Consider the following 16177-nt stretch of genomic DNA (forward strand, 5'->3'; position numbering starts at 1 on the left):
GCAGATGTGTTTAGAGGAATACTACCAATGACAGGGAGACCTCAAAATAAAGCAGTAACAATTACCTTTTCAGTGACTATTTTTAATGCAAAGAGAGAGATAAATAATTGAAATGCATATCTCTTCAAACCTTTCAGCCTCAAGGACCAAATTCTACAAGATCAGTTATAGCAAATGAATAATAAAAAGTACACCTTTTCCAATTCCAAATCAGTCTTAAAAAAGCCATTGCCACCATTTCTATTCAGCAGTAAGATCTGCCTTTTTCCCATCATGTCTGCATCATATGGTATGGTTTCCCCAGAGTTTTTCTATCCAGTGATTTACTGATTTCTCAGAAGTGCCATTTGTCCTTCTGTCCTAATGAATGTTCACAGGAAGATAGTGTAAACGTTCTAAGAGCTAATGAGTTTCACATGCCTTGTGTAAAGTGGAACTAGGTCATTCCAATTTTCCAAGCTGATCATGAGCCTGAGTCTCACTTCTTCTATCAGTTTTAATACAAAACATGGAAACAGATGTGAAAGATCTTTAATATGAAAGAACTTTTAGTTTGAAAGCAGTATTACATGTTGCTTGCTTTCCATATGGTACTTTCCACTTTTCTGTTGAAAGTAAGGACTTTCCTCTGCTGAAAGTAAGGACTTTTCTCTATTGTTTTAGAAAACACTTTGTGAACCACATTTGGTCCATTGGCTGCATGTTTCAGCCTATATAGAAAATATGAAACAAATGAAAAATGTTGATTTACCCAGGATCCAAAGCAATTGGGGTTTCTGTACCAAAAATATCAATACTTAAGAATGAATTCCCGTGAGGCACAAAAATTCCAAATGTAACCAATATCAAAAGAAGGTGTGACGCTAATGGCCTTCTCCTTTTCGTACAACTAGGTTTCAATTTGCTTAAAATGCCTGTAACAGCATTTCTTAAGAGCAGACAAGATATAGCCATACACAAAAGAAGAAGAATATGGGACTTTTTGTTTCTTCTGATGTAAAACTTTTTCCTTAATGATTCATATTTTTTTTTTTTTTTAACTTCAGAATGACTATTGAACTGTAGGGAACCAAATGAAAGGAAATTGGAAAAGTACCTAGAGCACAAGCTGTAGATGACTACCCTTCAGAAATCCACGCAGGGGGATTTCCCTTCTGAAAGGCCTGTAATTTTTTTATTTTATCCTTATGCAAGAATGATGAAACAGGGACTATATCTCCTTATAAGTGGACAAAAAAAATAAAACATTTTTTTATTACCAGTCCTTCCTTGGAAATGAATCAGATTCACTTCAGAGCGAAGGAAAAACACTCAATTGACTTGACTCTGTTCTTTACTACAGTATCAATAGAGTATTCTGTGAAATGTTAAGTGTTCACATTTTTCATCATCTTTGTTGCATGCACACCAGGCTAAATTATAGTCACTGGAATCAGATGAAACCTGCAGAGTTGCTTTTTCTTCTATGCTGTGAAAGCCTTTTATATAGTAAACTCATAGATCATAATTGTAGCTGGCTATTTTCTCATTGCAACTAGCAAGTGTTACTGGTGTTTTAAATTTATAATGATTCAAATAAATGGCTTTTAACGTAATTTGACTACTTACAAAACAAACTGTACCACAGTATGAAGAAATAATTTTCATCAGTCTCTAGTATAGCACTTGAAACACTTCTGGAAACCTTCAAAAGTCCAAATTTTCTGGGAGCCAAAACATGAAATCATGTTAGAAATCAGTAGATTCAAACAAGTACAAAGAGAGTTAACAAAGTTTTTCCATAAATGGGAAGAAACATTCTATAGATAGAAAAATCTTTCCCCTGGGTTCTAGCGTTATATATCATAGGGTTGAGATGAAGTTCAAAGTCAGACAAAGTCAATGTCTCTGACCTTCTCTTATCACAACAAACACTAATGGTGAGTGTCAGTAACAGCTCAATAACAGTGAATGTTTTTCTTAGAGAAGAGCAGAGTTTGAGACCCTGCTCAGTCTTCTCTTCTGAGAGTGAGCTTATTTCATTGCTGGAAGAGTATACTTAAAAACAGCTCAGAAATTCAAAGATGCTATTGTATTAGGGTGGTGATAGCAGCTCTATGGACATGGAAGATGAAGAAAAAAGGATCTGTATCTTATCATTCTTGCAGTTACTGAACCCAAAAACCAAGTTCTTGACTTGTGCTTCTACATCATGATGAAGAACTACTAAGAAGCTATCATTTGAGAGTGATCCCCAATCTATATTTTCTTTACCATGTGCTAAAAAAATGTATTTCTTTGTTGTGATTTTTTTTTCCAAGTCTGTGTAAAATGTTAAAGAAAGAATCTCAAATTGTTCATCTAGTCCAACCTTATGCTGAAAGCAGGGTAAGCTCTGACCAGGTTGCTCAGAGTATTGCCTAGCTGGATCTTGAAAGTCTCTAAGGACAAAGATGGTCTAAACTCCCATGCCAATCTGTCCTGTTGTTGGAATGTCCACCTGGGGGAAATGCTTTTTCATACATCCAGACTGTGCCTCACAATGCCAACCTGCTGTCTGGGTCATGGATGTCCATATCTTATCTCCAGTGCTCTTGTCCGGGTTAAGACCTCTGCTGTGCCAGAGGTAACTCGCCTAAATGATGCTGGGGACTATGTCCTGTGGTTCTTACCAGTGCCACACAGTTTTCAGTAAGCAACCTCCTTCTGCTAAGCTGTCTGCAGAAACCACTGTTGTAGGAGATGCACTGGAGGACCTGACAGTTACAATCAGCACTAGCTGAGTGGCTGCTTGATGCTGTTGAATCAGGAAGCAGTTGAAGATAAAAGATGTGGACAACATTTTGACCAGATATAGCTGAGAGGTATTTAAAAACCGCTAGAGTTAACAGAAGAAAATCTGGAGTAACTACCCTTTCCCAGCAACATGAGTCACTCCAATGTTCCCAGGAAACTTCACAGGAGTCCCTAAAGATCTTAGAAAATTTCCAGAGGATCTAAAGAAAGAGCATAGAAACTATCTTGCAAACCATCATGTCTTATAGCTTGTTTGGCATCATTTAGTTGCTTTCTTTTAAGTTAAAGTCACATTCTCCTAGTAATGTTAATCTCCATTTTGGGCTTCTGATCCTTATTGCAATTCAGTCATGAATTAGGGATTCTATAAAACCTCAAAATTACATGTTTAACATAATTCTCTCAAATCTGTTGTAAATATTTCAAAAGTTTTATCCTGTCTTTGAATTTTCATAGGAAATTGGTATCTCTCAAAAGGCCATTTCACTTTTATTGTCTCGTAAGAACTTTTCATATCTTTGGTTCAACTCGATCAAAATATAAAAAGCAAAACTAAAGAAATAAAGCAGCAACAACACCAAAACACAACAAAAGCAACCACAAAATCAACCTACCACAAAATCCAAACAAACAAAATCCTCTTTTCTGATTACCCTTTTTTATTATTTTTTATTTTAAAGTTAATTTGCTCATCCATATGAAGAGATGAAACTCATGATCAAATTTTCTGCTGTTTTCTGGGAAATTTTTACTGCATTTCAGGGGAATTTTTAATGCATTGAAATACTTAGTTTACTAGCTATTGGCCGTTAAATAACTCACCACTTCATCTCATTTTTTGAGAAACTGTTTCTTCCTTCATTTCCTTAGATGGTGGTCTGTGGGAAGCTCACCTTAGAATGTTTTCCCTGTAATACTGAACAAGTTAGCAACATGTAGGTGAGAAATACACTGATCTAAGTAGATCTCTGTCAAAACAATCAGTTAAAAATCTCAATATTTACAAAATGCAACAATATTAAATTGTTTTCTGTTTAGTAAAAATAAATGAGATAGAAAAAAAAGAAGGCCATTCAGAGTAACAGATTTAGACTCCTGCTTGAAGCTACAAGAAGTAAATTACATTGCCAGGAGTCACAAAGAAGGTCAGTAACTGATCCAGAAATTGATGTTATATTTTCTTCTTCCAGTACAGTGACCTGGTCATTAGACCATATTGCCTTCAAAGTAAATATTTAGAAACTCTTTCAGGTTTAAATTTAATTTCCTTAAGTAAAGTTCATTTGGGGGTATTCAGGTCAAACATCACTTAGAAGGTTCTTTTACTCACAGAAATCTCATATGGAGAGAGATGAATGCTCTAAATGTCAGAAAAAATACTGCAGGATGTAAACAGCTGTAATGCAAAACTGGTGCCAAGTTACTACACATCTTTTTATTTAAACAGGAAATATGAATAGTTGATAATTACACAGTTCTACAGTTAGAACTTGGTTTGCAGTTGACAGATGTTGAACACCTATCCAAAATTTTATTTTTTTGGCTTCTCTATTCTTCAAAGTTCTAAAAAGGATGCTTGAGTCCAGAAGTGGAACATGAGCCTCTGCATTTGGTATGTGAAATTTTGCCTTTTTTAGTACTGGTATACAATGGAATTTTCAACTGCATTTTCAATTATAACAACGCTTAACTGACCATATAAAGGACTATATTATCAAGGAGATGTGAGAGAACACACACAAAAAAAGCTTTTGTCTAATCACAATGAGTCCACAAGGCAAGCATTGCAATCACTGCACTGATGGCTTGAGAGGTTTTGTTTTATAATTTATCTACCGAAATAACTTAAGCACTGATGCATTCATTTGTTTTCATTATGCTGCCTATGATAAGATTTCTAGAAGAACACCATAGCAATGCCCAGAGTAGTGAAATGTGACACAATAACAAGAAGAATTTCTGGAAAATGTATGCCTAATATGACAAGTACACATAGCCTAGCAAATTCTTAACCCCTTTGCTTCTTGTCTCTATAGTCAGTGGTTTCTGCTGATGTGCTAGTGAGAATACTGATTTTATCAGTGCATCACTGTGCTAATTACCTCATTTCCAAGAAATGTTATATTATGCCTGGCACAGCACTTCAGCATCCATTCTACTCAGCAGTAATTTCTTGGCGAAGCAAAGTTTGTGATACATGTAATTAACATTTCCGCCTATTATATGCAATTGTTCATCATTTTCTACTAATTATTTTCTAGACTGTTGATATATTTTCCTAAGTAACAGACAAACCTGAGCTGCATAAATTGTTTCATGATCCTTCCATGTACCATTTTTTTTTTTACTCTTTCGTACCATAGGTTCCACAATATATTAAATATATTAATACTTGTGCTTGACAGGAGATATATTTTAAACTCATTTGGAAATTCAGGAAAAATGTTTAATACAGTTGTCTGTACCATTGTTATTCTACATTCTTCTTCTAAAGCCTTTTTCTAGGTAGAATTTGGACCTAATAATTGATATGTTGGATGGGATTCAGTTCAAGATGAAGGCACTAAAATTAGTGCTTATAGATGATCTGAGTGTTTAAGTTTCCAGTGTAGTCAAGAAAGATGTGGTCAATGCCGTCAGTAATACTGACAGAGTTACTCTAGCAACCTGCCAGGGTAGATGTCTGGTACAATATAAATGTCCTCATCAGGAAGGCAACAGCTAACCAGGGCATCTGAAATGAAACTGCAAGTCTGTGTTTGGGCAACAGAAAATCAGCCTTTGTGAGCCAAATAAGTTTCTAGGCTTCACAGACCCTTGGCTATCATTATTTTTTAGGAGCTTAGGTAGTTCTCTGGATACAAATAGCTAGTTGTTATAATCTTAAACTGAGAACTACTATAAGCTTGATTGTCTTCTGACATCACAAGGCAATTGATTTCTCTGCCATCCTTCCTTTTTTTCCTATTTTCTTTGAGAAACAGTATGAAACGTACCTCCTTTCCCAGGATGATTCAGAGCTCAGATCAAGGTAAAACTGCAGAAGAGCCATCATTTGGGAGTCGTCATTTTGTTGAGGAATGAGGATAAAGATGGTGTGTTTCATAAACTTAAATTCTATTCCCTTTGACTCATGCTTCTATACAGCCTATATCCCAGGTGAAATCCACATCTTCTGCTAATATTTTGTATCGTATTTTTCTTTAAATACATATGGACAAGAATCAGTGAAAAAGTAGATATTTCCTAGTTAACACTTAAAATCTAGTCTGTTTCCTAAAACTGAAAGAAAATTTTAGAAGAAAAATTGACTTTTTGTTTCTTTTTCACTTTCTTCTAAATTCTTTCTCATTCTTCATGTAACTTTCCTCATTAGATAAAAGAACATTTCCCTGTCTGTTATTCAGACTGCTCATTAACCCTGATGTGGCGGCTTCTGCTGGCACATTCTGTTCTTAATTAGCTTTAAAGATATTTTGACATATTTCATGGTGTCAGTAATTGTATCTGGACTATAATAATCTTTTATTACTTGTTTGATTGTTCTCTCTTCAGTTTTTCTGAGAGGACTTAAGAGTCCCAAAATAGGTATTTTCATGTGTGTTGCAGATAGTTCCATCCACATTTTATTTTTCTTCTTACAAGCTTGCAGACAACTTAAATCCCTCTTCTTCCTTACTTTAGCCATTTCTCTCCTTGGTGTGGACCTTCTTGAAGTCTTGACTTAGTAAGGCTTCATTGGTTTTTGCTGATTTTTGCTGCATGACAGTTCATTGATTCATTTCCTTCACAGGAAACCTGAATGCACACACGTGTGGTTGTCTTAGTTATCATGTGTGAGAATCACCATTATTCTTACTCTATTTGTTACTGTTTCTTACTTGAGGTCTTGTTACTATGACAGGATTGGGTCAATGCATTCTCACATCCTAATGCCTTTCATATTTGCAACTTATTTTTTGCTACTGTGCTTGTTAGTATTGCTCATAACATTTATTTCTACATTTAGGTAAGTAGTCGTACTGATGATCAGTTAGACAAGAAAACAAATAATTAGGCAATAACCACAAGCAATGAAATAAAAGAAATCTCATAAGTTGGCCTGCTTTTAGGGAAGTACAGCTCAGTTTTACAGCTTTGAACATTAGGGCTGTTTTACAATATTTTCTGGCACATCCTAATTGTTCTGTGGCTACCACTGTACAGCCCTGTGTCATAACAACCTTTACATTCTGCTGGGGGGTGAGTATGAGGAAATAATGATAGCAATCAAAAAATGGGACTAATTAGTAAAATTTACCCTCTGAGCTTTCTGAAGCGCTAACTTGGAGTCTTCCCTTTGGTAATTGCAGCTCGTTGAAATCAAAGGACCTGTGGCAACTCAAAGGAGACGAGAATTGTTCCCATTGTTCTCAAACAATGGGATGAGAGTTCTTGACACTAGTATAAGCAAATATGCACTTCATTTCAGAAGAAAGAAAATTGCATGAAATTAGTTGTCCAACATCTACTCTTGCAAAGACAGATGGTGTGTTAAAACTTCTTGTATAATCATGTAAATCATACTTGCAGAGCTACAGAGTAAGCAGTAGTTTTGGACAGTCTAGGTATAGATATAGTAATATAACTAATGATGATACTTTATAGTGATTTAACACCTTTCATCACAAAGAACATTACCAAACACTAGTTATTTGAGGCTTACAAAATGTCTGTAAAAGGCTGTTATACCATTGTACAGATTGCACACAGAGATTAAATGGCTTGGGTTAGGCCACACAGCGAGCGAGCAGCAGAGCCAAAAGGAGAGCGTGAGTGTTGGCTCCCAGCCCTGTGCTCCAACTACTGGACTCCACTTCCTTCATACTGAATTCCCATATTGCTTCTCTGAGAGAGCTACTGAAATTTTTGAGCACATGATAATTTTTGTGTAATACCAAACTAGTTCTCTTTCTCTCTCCTAGCTCCTGTATGACACTGCATTAACAGTATGATTATATTTTTACCTTTCTCGTTTTAGAAGTTGCCTGGGTTTCCTGGCTCTGGTGGCTGGTCTGGTGACATCATGGTGCTCCCATTCCCTGTCCCCAGTACAAAACTCTCTGCTTTCTTCTGCTAGCTTCCATTGTGGCCTCAGCGTTACACCCTGAGCTCTGCTGTGTGAGTGGCTATACTATTCCGTGCTTAAATAATTCCAGCTATATGCTAGATAATGTGAAACACATGTCTCCCAGGCAATGGAGGAAGCTTTCGGTCCCGCTGCTGCTGCTGTAGTTTCTCACAGGCAGGCGGTCAGGTAACAAGGCACAAGTCCAGAGTGCTTTGTGCTACCAGGAGTGCACGTGTGTGCTTAGCGATGGATGGGTGCAGCTGCCCTGGTGCGTGCTGCCACCGCTGGGCCCGGCTCGATGAGGGACAGGGTAGGACAGGCATTAGTGTGGCATTGGTTCCCTTCCCTGGGAGTGGGACAACAGCGCACCCTGCACTGCAGGCTGCTCCGCATGTGCTCACAGAGCAGTAGAAAACAGCACCGGCCAAGCCAGCATGATGTTCCTAAAATGAGGAAAAACTGAGAGGGACAAATTATTATTTTTTAAAACAATAGGATGTACCGGAAGAGAAGGGAGTCTTGCAAGTCGCCTCTTCGTACTATAGAAACGGGGGTGTGACTGAATATCCAAACCACCTACACTAGGGAGATGCCACCCAATCACTGTGTGCATGCTCCGCAGAACTCCTCCCCTCTGCCTCTGGCTCAGCGCAGACCTTCAGAGGAGCTGCCTGTTGTGGAGCATGCACTGTAACATATAAAAGCTGTTAGCAGTTCCTGTGGCCAGAAAGCTTCACAACCAGCAGAGTTTTGTTCTTTGGGAGTTTGTAATAAGAGACACTCCTTCACAAAGGTTCATATCATCACATAGGAGAGTGTTATATATACTGGGAGAACAATAGACTGTATTCATTGTGGTATTATCCAAAGGTAAGCCATTCAGCTCAGTAAGCTTGCTTTGCATGCAGTTTTATTAATGCTTACCACACTTTGCTGTAGTTAAGATATGAATGCTGTTTCTATGCTTTCTGTGTGTTCTTTTGCCTCCTAGTTTATATGTATGACACTATGTCAGAACAATCCATGCATACAGTACAGGCACAACCTGGGATGGATGTTTTATTTTCAGTGCATAACATTTAGTGTGGTTTATGGACTGTCACGATTTCAGGAATATGACTAGCTCTGATCATGTAATTCAGGGTATAATGATGTTTAATTTGCTGTTTGTAGTAAGGGGATATTATCATTTAATGATAATATGTTAGTGAAAGTTGCTCAGTAGCGCATGTTCTGACTGGATTGCTTTTATGGCTGAGCTGACAGACAGAATCATTCTTCTGACCACAGCCTGCCAATCTGCTTTGTCCCACTATCCAGATGTACAGAATCACATCTTTGACATCTTCTCTTCTACAGATCTGTTTTCTACTGCCCTGACTTAAAGCAGAGTACCTCTGTGGCCTATCTTTCCCCTTTGGCCCCAAGATGACAATAATAGCTGCAATCAGTTGTGTTTTCTTATTTTCCATTCTCTGTGAAACAAGTGCATTAGTGTTACCCAACTCCACTGACCTACTCCTGTCAAACAATAATTTCACTGACATTGAGACGGCTTTGGCAGCTCATCTGGACTCAGCAAAAATTCCCAAAGCCAGGCGGAAGCGCTACATTTCACAGAATGACATGATTGCCATTCTTGATTATCATAATCAAGTCAGAGGCAAAGTCTTCCCACCTGCTTCCAACATGGAATATATGGTAAGTGAACTTTGTTTGCTTCAGAATAAAACAAACTCTAAGACAGTGATTTCATTTTATTAAATGAATTATGGAGATTTAATTAGGCAGACTAAAGATTTTTAACTCTTACTCCTTACTAAATTGGTTTTTCATTGCATCTTTTGAAGGTGAACTAACTTTAGCATTTAGCAAAAGCTAAGTACTGAACACTGAACCTCTTCCTAGCCCTGTTGAATTTTCATTTCCATAAGTAGTTCCCATGAAGCTTCTGAGACCTCAAGTAATGAAGTTGTGAATTAACTGCTTGTTGACCTCAAGAATGGTATATGATCATAACATGTACATGGTCCAGTATTATCGTGACGTGACATCACATGTTAAAAGTGGTGATCGTTAGCTGTTGCATGGCTTTGGTGGAGCACACTGGAAGTCATTGCCCTGGTGTATGAAGAAAGGTAGCCAATGAACACTTCCAGTTTCTGTCACAAACAGTCCTGAATCAAACAGTCCACATCCTTGCAAAGCAATTCATCTAATGCACTATACTTGTCATGCTCATGTATTTTACCTACTGCATGTTGTTTGCGTGAACCCAATATTAATATTTTTCCATTGGATACAATGCTTATTTTAGATGTGTTTCCACCACGTAGAATCCAATGTGTTTGAAATGTTATGTTCGTGACAGGCAACTTTTCCCCTTATTGGCAAATAATACATTATGTGAATTATCTGTTCCTTCAGGTATGCTGTAAGTTACTCATCCACTGTGATTTCATACATGGCAGTAATAACTGAAGCAGCATGTTTGCCATTTCATGTTCCAGCATTCAATGTATGCATACTCTGGAGCTCTAATGTTAAACATAGGTTGGCCAAGCAAAAAGTATTTTGCCTTCTAAGGTATTCACACTGTCTTGAAAGCACAGACAAGTTGTGTCAGCACCATATCTGCCTAAAGCCATAGAGCACCTCAGATCACAACAGATGGTTAACAGGTTTGAGAAAATATAACACTATTGGCATGACATAATGACAGAATACTAATAATAACAACTTCTCCTTTTTAGCAACTAATGATTAACAGTTTGAACATATGTCTATCACAGATGTTATCTAAATCTGAATTTGTTCATATAATCTGTTCATATAATCCAAACAACACCTTAAAATGCTGAGTGCACTCAAAACAGTGCAGGATGAAGTTCTGTAACCTTATCATAGTCCGAGTTTGAAGTTTAAGTAGAAAGGTTAGAGACAGAAAAAATAGAGAGGTCAGAAGTCAAGCTCAGTCATCATTTTTATTGCCGAGCCCTCCGTTGACATTTCCTTTGATTCTGCATAAATAAACTTTGTTGTAATGTCTGAGGGAATGGCAGCCTACCATGCCCTTCCTTGGCTTATGTGTTTTAGAAATGTGCTCCTGCAGTTTGCTTAAGTGAAGACAGCACCCTGTTATACTCCCAAGAGTTTTATAAGTGCAGTGTTCTTAGCCTGCACAGTAAAAAAGAAATTTAAACAGAAAGAAAGCTTCCATGATTAAATCTATAGTTAATGCACTCAAATGCATAAAACTGCCAAGGTTTCACCCATTTTGGTTGGGTGTTCTGTTGTAGCTTTACTCTGCTATGATACTGTGTAAAGTTAGATACAGAATCAAGGCTAAGGTTGTGCCACTCAGGTGTTACTCTTTTCCTTGCCCTTCTTATTATTGCTTTTGCCAGTACTAACCATCCACGGGATGTTCTTGTGTTCCTGGCACCATCAGCCCCATTGATGGTCACAAAGGAAAATTCTAAGGCTTTCTTTCACCTTTGGTTTCCCAGTAGTAGTTTGTTACTTCATGCAGCATCCTTCAGAGCACACCATCAGTTTACTTAGGTAACGATCTAGAATGTAATTCCAATGTGAATCCCCAGGTGGCAGCTAATCTTGGCCAGATTCTCTTTCAGAATTTAATCAGTATTTGTCTGCATCTTTTAACTTTACAGATTAAAAAACACAGTGAGCAATATCACACATAGGTGTCTCTACCACCTGGTTTGTAATGACAGCAGTTTCTATTTAACTTGTTGGCTTTGTGGCTGCAAAAAAGTTTTGGTGGTTAGGTCTTGGAGATGGCATAGCATTGCAAGGTTTTCAACCCTGGGGAGGCATCTTAGTAAAGCCTATTAGAACGTGCTCAGTTCATTTCTTTAGTCTCTAATTTCAGTGTATGGCACAGTTTCTGTTTTGTCTTCTGAGAACATAAGATTAGTGCTGTTAAGTATAAAAGGGGCTGTGTCATTCAGTACTAATTTCTATAAATAACAAGCATATTGTCATTACCCAGACAACATGTGCTGTGCTGAAAGATTGTCACAGTGTGCGTTCTTGTCCTGATCACTACAGAAAAGTGAAGTGACAGTGATGAAAGTGGACTTTCCCATTCAACTAACAGTGATGAAAAGGGGTGTCATGTTTTAGAGGGCTGGAAGTACCTGTAAGTGCAATAGATCCTGGAAACTTCTTTTAAGTATACTAAAGTTGAGATGGACTATGCAGTTCAGAAACACATATAGAAATGTTTTCTATACTTTTCTTTGATCAATGTCATAGCATATTTTGCTTTCTTTGTTTTTTTTAATTGTTAGGAACTCTTCTTTCTGATGAATGATTTGCATTCTCACCTTTATATATCTCTGTTTTCTTTTTCTTTTTGTTGATAAGAACATAGGATTTAACAGCATAGTTATAGATAGTTTTAAGTCCTTGGGCATTATTCTGTCTGCCCAACTTGAATGTTTGTGTGCTACAGGGCATTTGATGATAGGCCACAAAAAATGGCTTTACGTGCACCTATTAGGCAAGACAAGTTTGGATGAACGTGGCAGTAACAGAAGTGAGGGAGCATTTTACCTTTGTGTGGGAGAGGTGGATGTGGATGCTGCTGCAGCATGCTCTTGTACGCAGTTACTGATGTAAGTAGCCAACTAGAGAGTCAAAAGTAATTATGGGAGGCATTCTTCAATTGTTGGTCCCTAGTGAAAGAAACAGGCATGTTTCAAGGCTGGATGTGGCTCTGGGCAGCCTGGTCTAGTGGTTGACAGCCCTGCCCATAGCAGGTGGGTTGAAACTAGATGATCTCTGAGGTCCTTTTCAATCCAAGCTGTTCTGTGATTCTATGGTTTTAGCCACTGTGGGTCAATAAGACTTTGCGTAATATTTCTCTTGGGATGTTACCACTCATTGAGTCAGATTTTTAAGTAAGTCCTCCTTTTATTTCTGATACTGGTAGTGCTATGCCTTCAGTTTGAAGTTTTTCAGCAAGTACAAGTCTAGACAAAGTGAGTGGGGAAAAGAAAGAAAACAAAAAAGGAAACATGAAGTTTCAAACCTGTGATGTTAAAGTAATCACCTCTGATTTTTAGTATTGGTCTTTTCTATATTCTTCATTTCTCCTCATCCTAAGAATGTCATTCTGCAGTCTTCTTTTGTGCTCTTAAGGCTGATGCCACACACGCGGAAAGAAGGCCAATGTGATCCTTTTGATCTGGCATGTGTCAGAGGACAGTCATCCACTCAGTTTTACATAGTTTTTCTGGAGGAAGAAGAAACTTTCCATAAAACTCATGGTTCAGAAAAGCAAGGTATAGAATTGTCTTCAGTTCTTTTGTGTGAATGGTATGTCAATCTGCAAATCCAGTGGAAGTCTGTGGACAAGTGATCACTTTCCCTGAATGCTAAGTCTGTGGTATAGAGACCTGTGTTGCCTTCCTGGAACATTTCTTCTGCTTAGTGAAGATTTACAGTATGTTGTCAGATGAAATTTGAGTTTATAAAACATATCATTTAATATGCATTGCTACTATCTGTAGACTCTGAATACATACAGTAAAGAAATATTTGTGCCTTTGATGGCATTTTATTCTTTACATTCATTCCCATTTGAGGCCAGTTTTCTAAAAGCACGTGTCCTCTTTTGATGTAATCCAAGTCCCTGTATGCATACAAAACCTGCTGTGAACAGATGCTTGTATATATGCATGCTTCTTACACTTTCGCATGCACCATGCAGAAGCAGTGAATCTGATAAAACTCCCCTTAAGATGGGAAAATCTAGTCTAGGTAAAAGTAATTTAAGGTGAGCTGAAAGCTGTAGTGAAAGACAGGCTGCGAGTAGTTCACTGCTGACTTGCAGAGCCTTTCATTTGAGAGTCTGCAACGATGAGTCCCAAGCCCAGTACTGATCAACACAGTCATTAATACACCAGCAGTAGCATGCCAGAACTACAATAGATGCGGCCAGATTATACACACAAAGACATGAAGATAGATGTTTGTGGAATGCTGTCTGAAGATTTTTAAGGAGTAAAGAAATATTCTAGGTAAACTTGAGCCTGCTTCTGTCTAGAAGATGGTCTGGTAGGGTTTCAGATCCTATTTGTTCAGTGACTGCATATGTACTTTTTTATATTTGGGAAAAACATGCCCCTTAGTGAATGTGTCATTTTGTAGTACTTAAAGTAGTAACAGATTCCCAGACTAGCCAGAAACAAATCAGTTGTTTCATGGCAACATAAGAGTTTCTCATGAGCTGGTGGCAGAGGAATTGGAAGGGAATGGAGAATCTGAGTTCATTCATCTTCTAGTAAATCCCATATGAAATATTGTGATAAAATGGACAAAGTAAATGGGAAGTTGTTCTAAACTAAAAGTAATTTGACAACTGCCCACAGCAAGAGGACTGGATCTAGATGATCTTTAAGGTCCCTTCCAACCTATGACAGTTGTGTTCCAAAAGAAACTCCTACAGTCCCATGGTCTAAGACAAAGTCACAGGGGAAATCTAATTACTCAGTAATGCCCAGGAATGATTCTCTTAGTTGAATGATGGATTTGGAGACTTTGCTTCCTGTCCACAAAGATTTGCAGGCAATACTCAAAAGTCAGTTCTGAGAAGCACGAAAATAGTCCACTTGATGGTCATTGATAGAAGTAGCTTCCTAATTATTTCACTCCTAAATGTGAAAGTTTTCACAGAATTTTCTTGCTGTCAAAGTGATCTTAAAAAATGTTCCATCAATTTGCTATAGATAATGGGTAAGACAAACAGAAGTGTTTTCTAACTACTTCACATTTTCCAAAGTTTTATTTAATACCTGAACACCTTTCATATGGACATGGAAAAAGTGAATTAATTTGTTTTCATCTAGAATTCAAATGCATTTCTGATAAATAAACTTCTCAACTTCTTTGCCTATTTTTTCTATTGTCAATTCTTACAAACCATTCTAAATCTTGACGGACATTTTGTTCTTGAGTTGTTTGCCCTGGCTCATCTATGTTGTCCCACTGAAACCATTCATATCTATGAGGACTGCAGGACTAGTTCCTTCAAGATTTATGTCTGTTGACTTGGATAGAATCTCTTAATTCATATAGTTTATCCCCACCCCTTTGCAAGGCTTCCTTCTGCATTAAATACATATGGTTTTCATCTTGTCTACTCCTGAACACATATAGTGATGCTGTCTCAGTCACATCTCTTGGCAAATATTTTACCTTAGGAATAGAAATGATTTCCAAATGTCTAACCTAAGTACTTCCCTCCAAATTCAGATAATTAATCTTTTACATGTCCAGTATAATTTCTTTCCTTGCTTCATTTCAAACATTGCTCTTCATATATTTACTGCCAGTTTTCTTGGCAATAATAAAGTTGTATGTATATATATGTTTACCTAATTCCATACGCATGTCTTACAGTACTTCTGTATATTGACACAAATTATTGTTGCACTCCAATTACAGCTCTCCTATCATATCAGTGTCAAAGCAGGTTAGACATGTGTTTAAGTATGCATGTATAAAGACACAAATGACATAATGCAATGAAGAATTAACCCTTCAAGTAACTGCTCCCTTAATCCTATGTATGCAGTGAAGGTTGAAACAATGAGTCAAGGTACAAAGATCTTAACTTGCCATCATCATGCACAAAGTAAATCTAAATAGAGTCCACTTCAATTCTTTGGGAGGAGAAACACATAGGAGCTTGGAGGTTCCCCGATGTAATTCACCTATCCCAGTTTTCCATAGCTTTTAGCTTGCTCTATGCTAGGGATTCACAAGTGAGATGAATATGGTTGGGGTGCAATAGGAAAATACACTAATTGGCTCCAGTTTCTCCCTCCTACCCCTTGTGTTTATGTTTAAACAGCTGGGTGTGTTCTTTCTGTTTGGAACCATAACTAACAAACAGGAGTGTCTGAAGATCATAAATGCCATGAATATGATCCTTTCCAGAAAATTAAAAGAAAGCAGAAAGCACTGAGGTGATCCACATGATTACAGTAATGAGTTTCTGTCCACATGACAACTTTGAAAGGACACATATTTTTACACCATTCTCTGATTTTTCCCACAGCAGTTAAGCATGGTAACTGAAAATAAGCTGAAAGAATGCAAGAGTAGCTGGAGTTTGATTTCTATTAATTTTGATAAAATAGAGTTACCTAGCTTATTTTTGTTTGTCACGTGAGTTTCTCCACTTACCTGTTTCTTACAGCAATGCTGTCATCAATGCAACACTGTTCTACGCAGTGCCTATCAGTGAGATACAGGATG

The 16177-nt window shown here is 37.5% G+C and overlaps 1 protein-coding gene across 2 annotated transcripts in view; it reads left to right on the top strand.

The window, feature by feature from the left end:
* Positions 1-4275: 4275 nt before the first annotated feature.
* PI15 (peptidase inhibitor 15) overlaps positions 4276-16177 on the top strand; it is a 32305-nt gene continuing 20403 nt past the window's right edge. The window contains exons 1-3 of one of the 2 annotated variants that reach the window (NM_001396107.1): positions 4276-4387; positions 7796-7935; positions 9245-9586. In NM_001396107.1, coding sequence (NP_001383036.1) covers positions 9314-9586 — 273 coding nt within the window. In that variant the 5' untranslated portion in view covers positions 4276-4387; positions 7796-7935; positions 9245-9313. Of the gene's footprint in view, positions 4388-7795; positions 7936-8535; positions 8756-9244; positions 9587-16177 lie in introns of those variants that run through there. The other variant, NM_204334.2, reaches the window with a different exon arrangement.

The sequence above is a fragment of the Gallus gallus genome, chromosome 2, assembly GCF_016699485.2.
Source record: "Gallus gallus isolate bGalGal1 chromosome 2, bGalGal1.mat.broiler.GRCg7b, whole genome shotgun sequence".
In the NCBI taxonomy this organism is placed as follows: domain Eukaryota; kingdom Metazoa; phylum Chordata; class Aves; order Galliformes; family Phasianidae; genus Gallus; species Gallus gallus.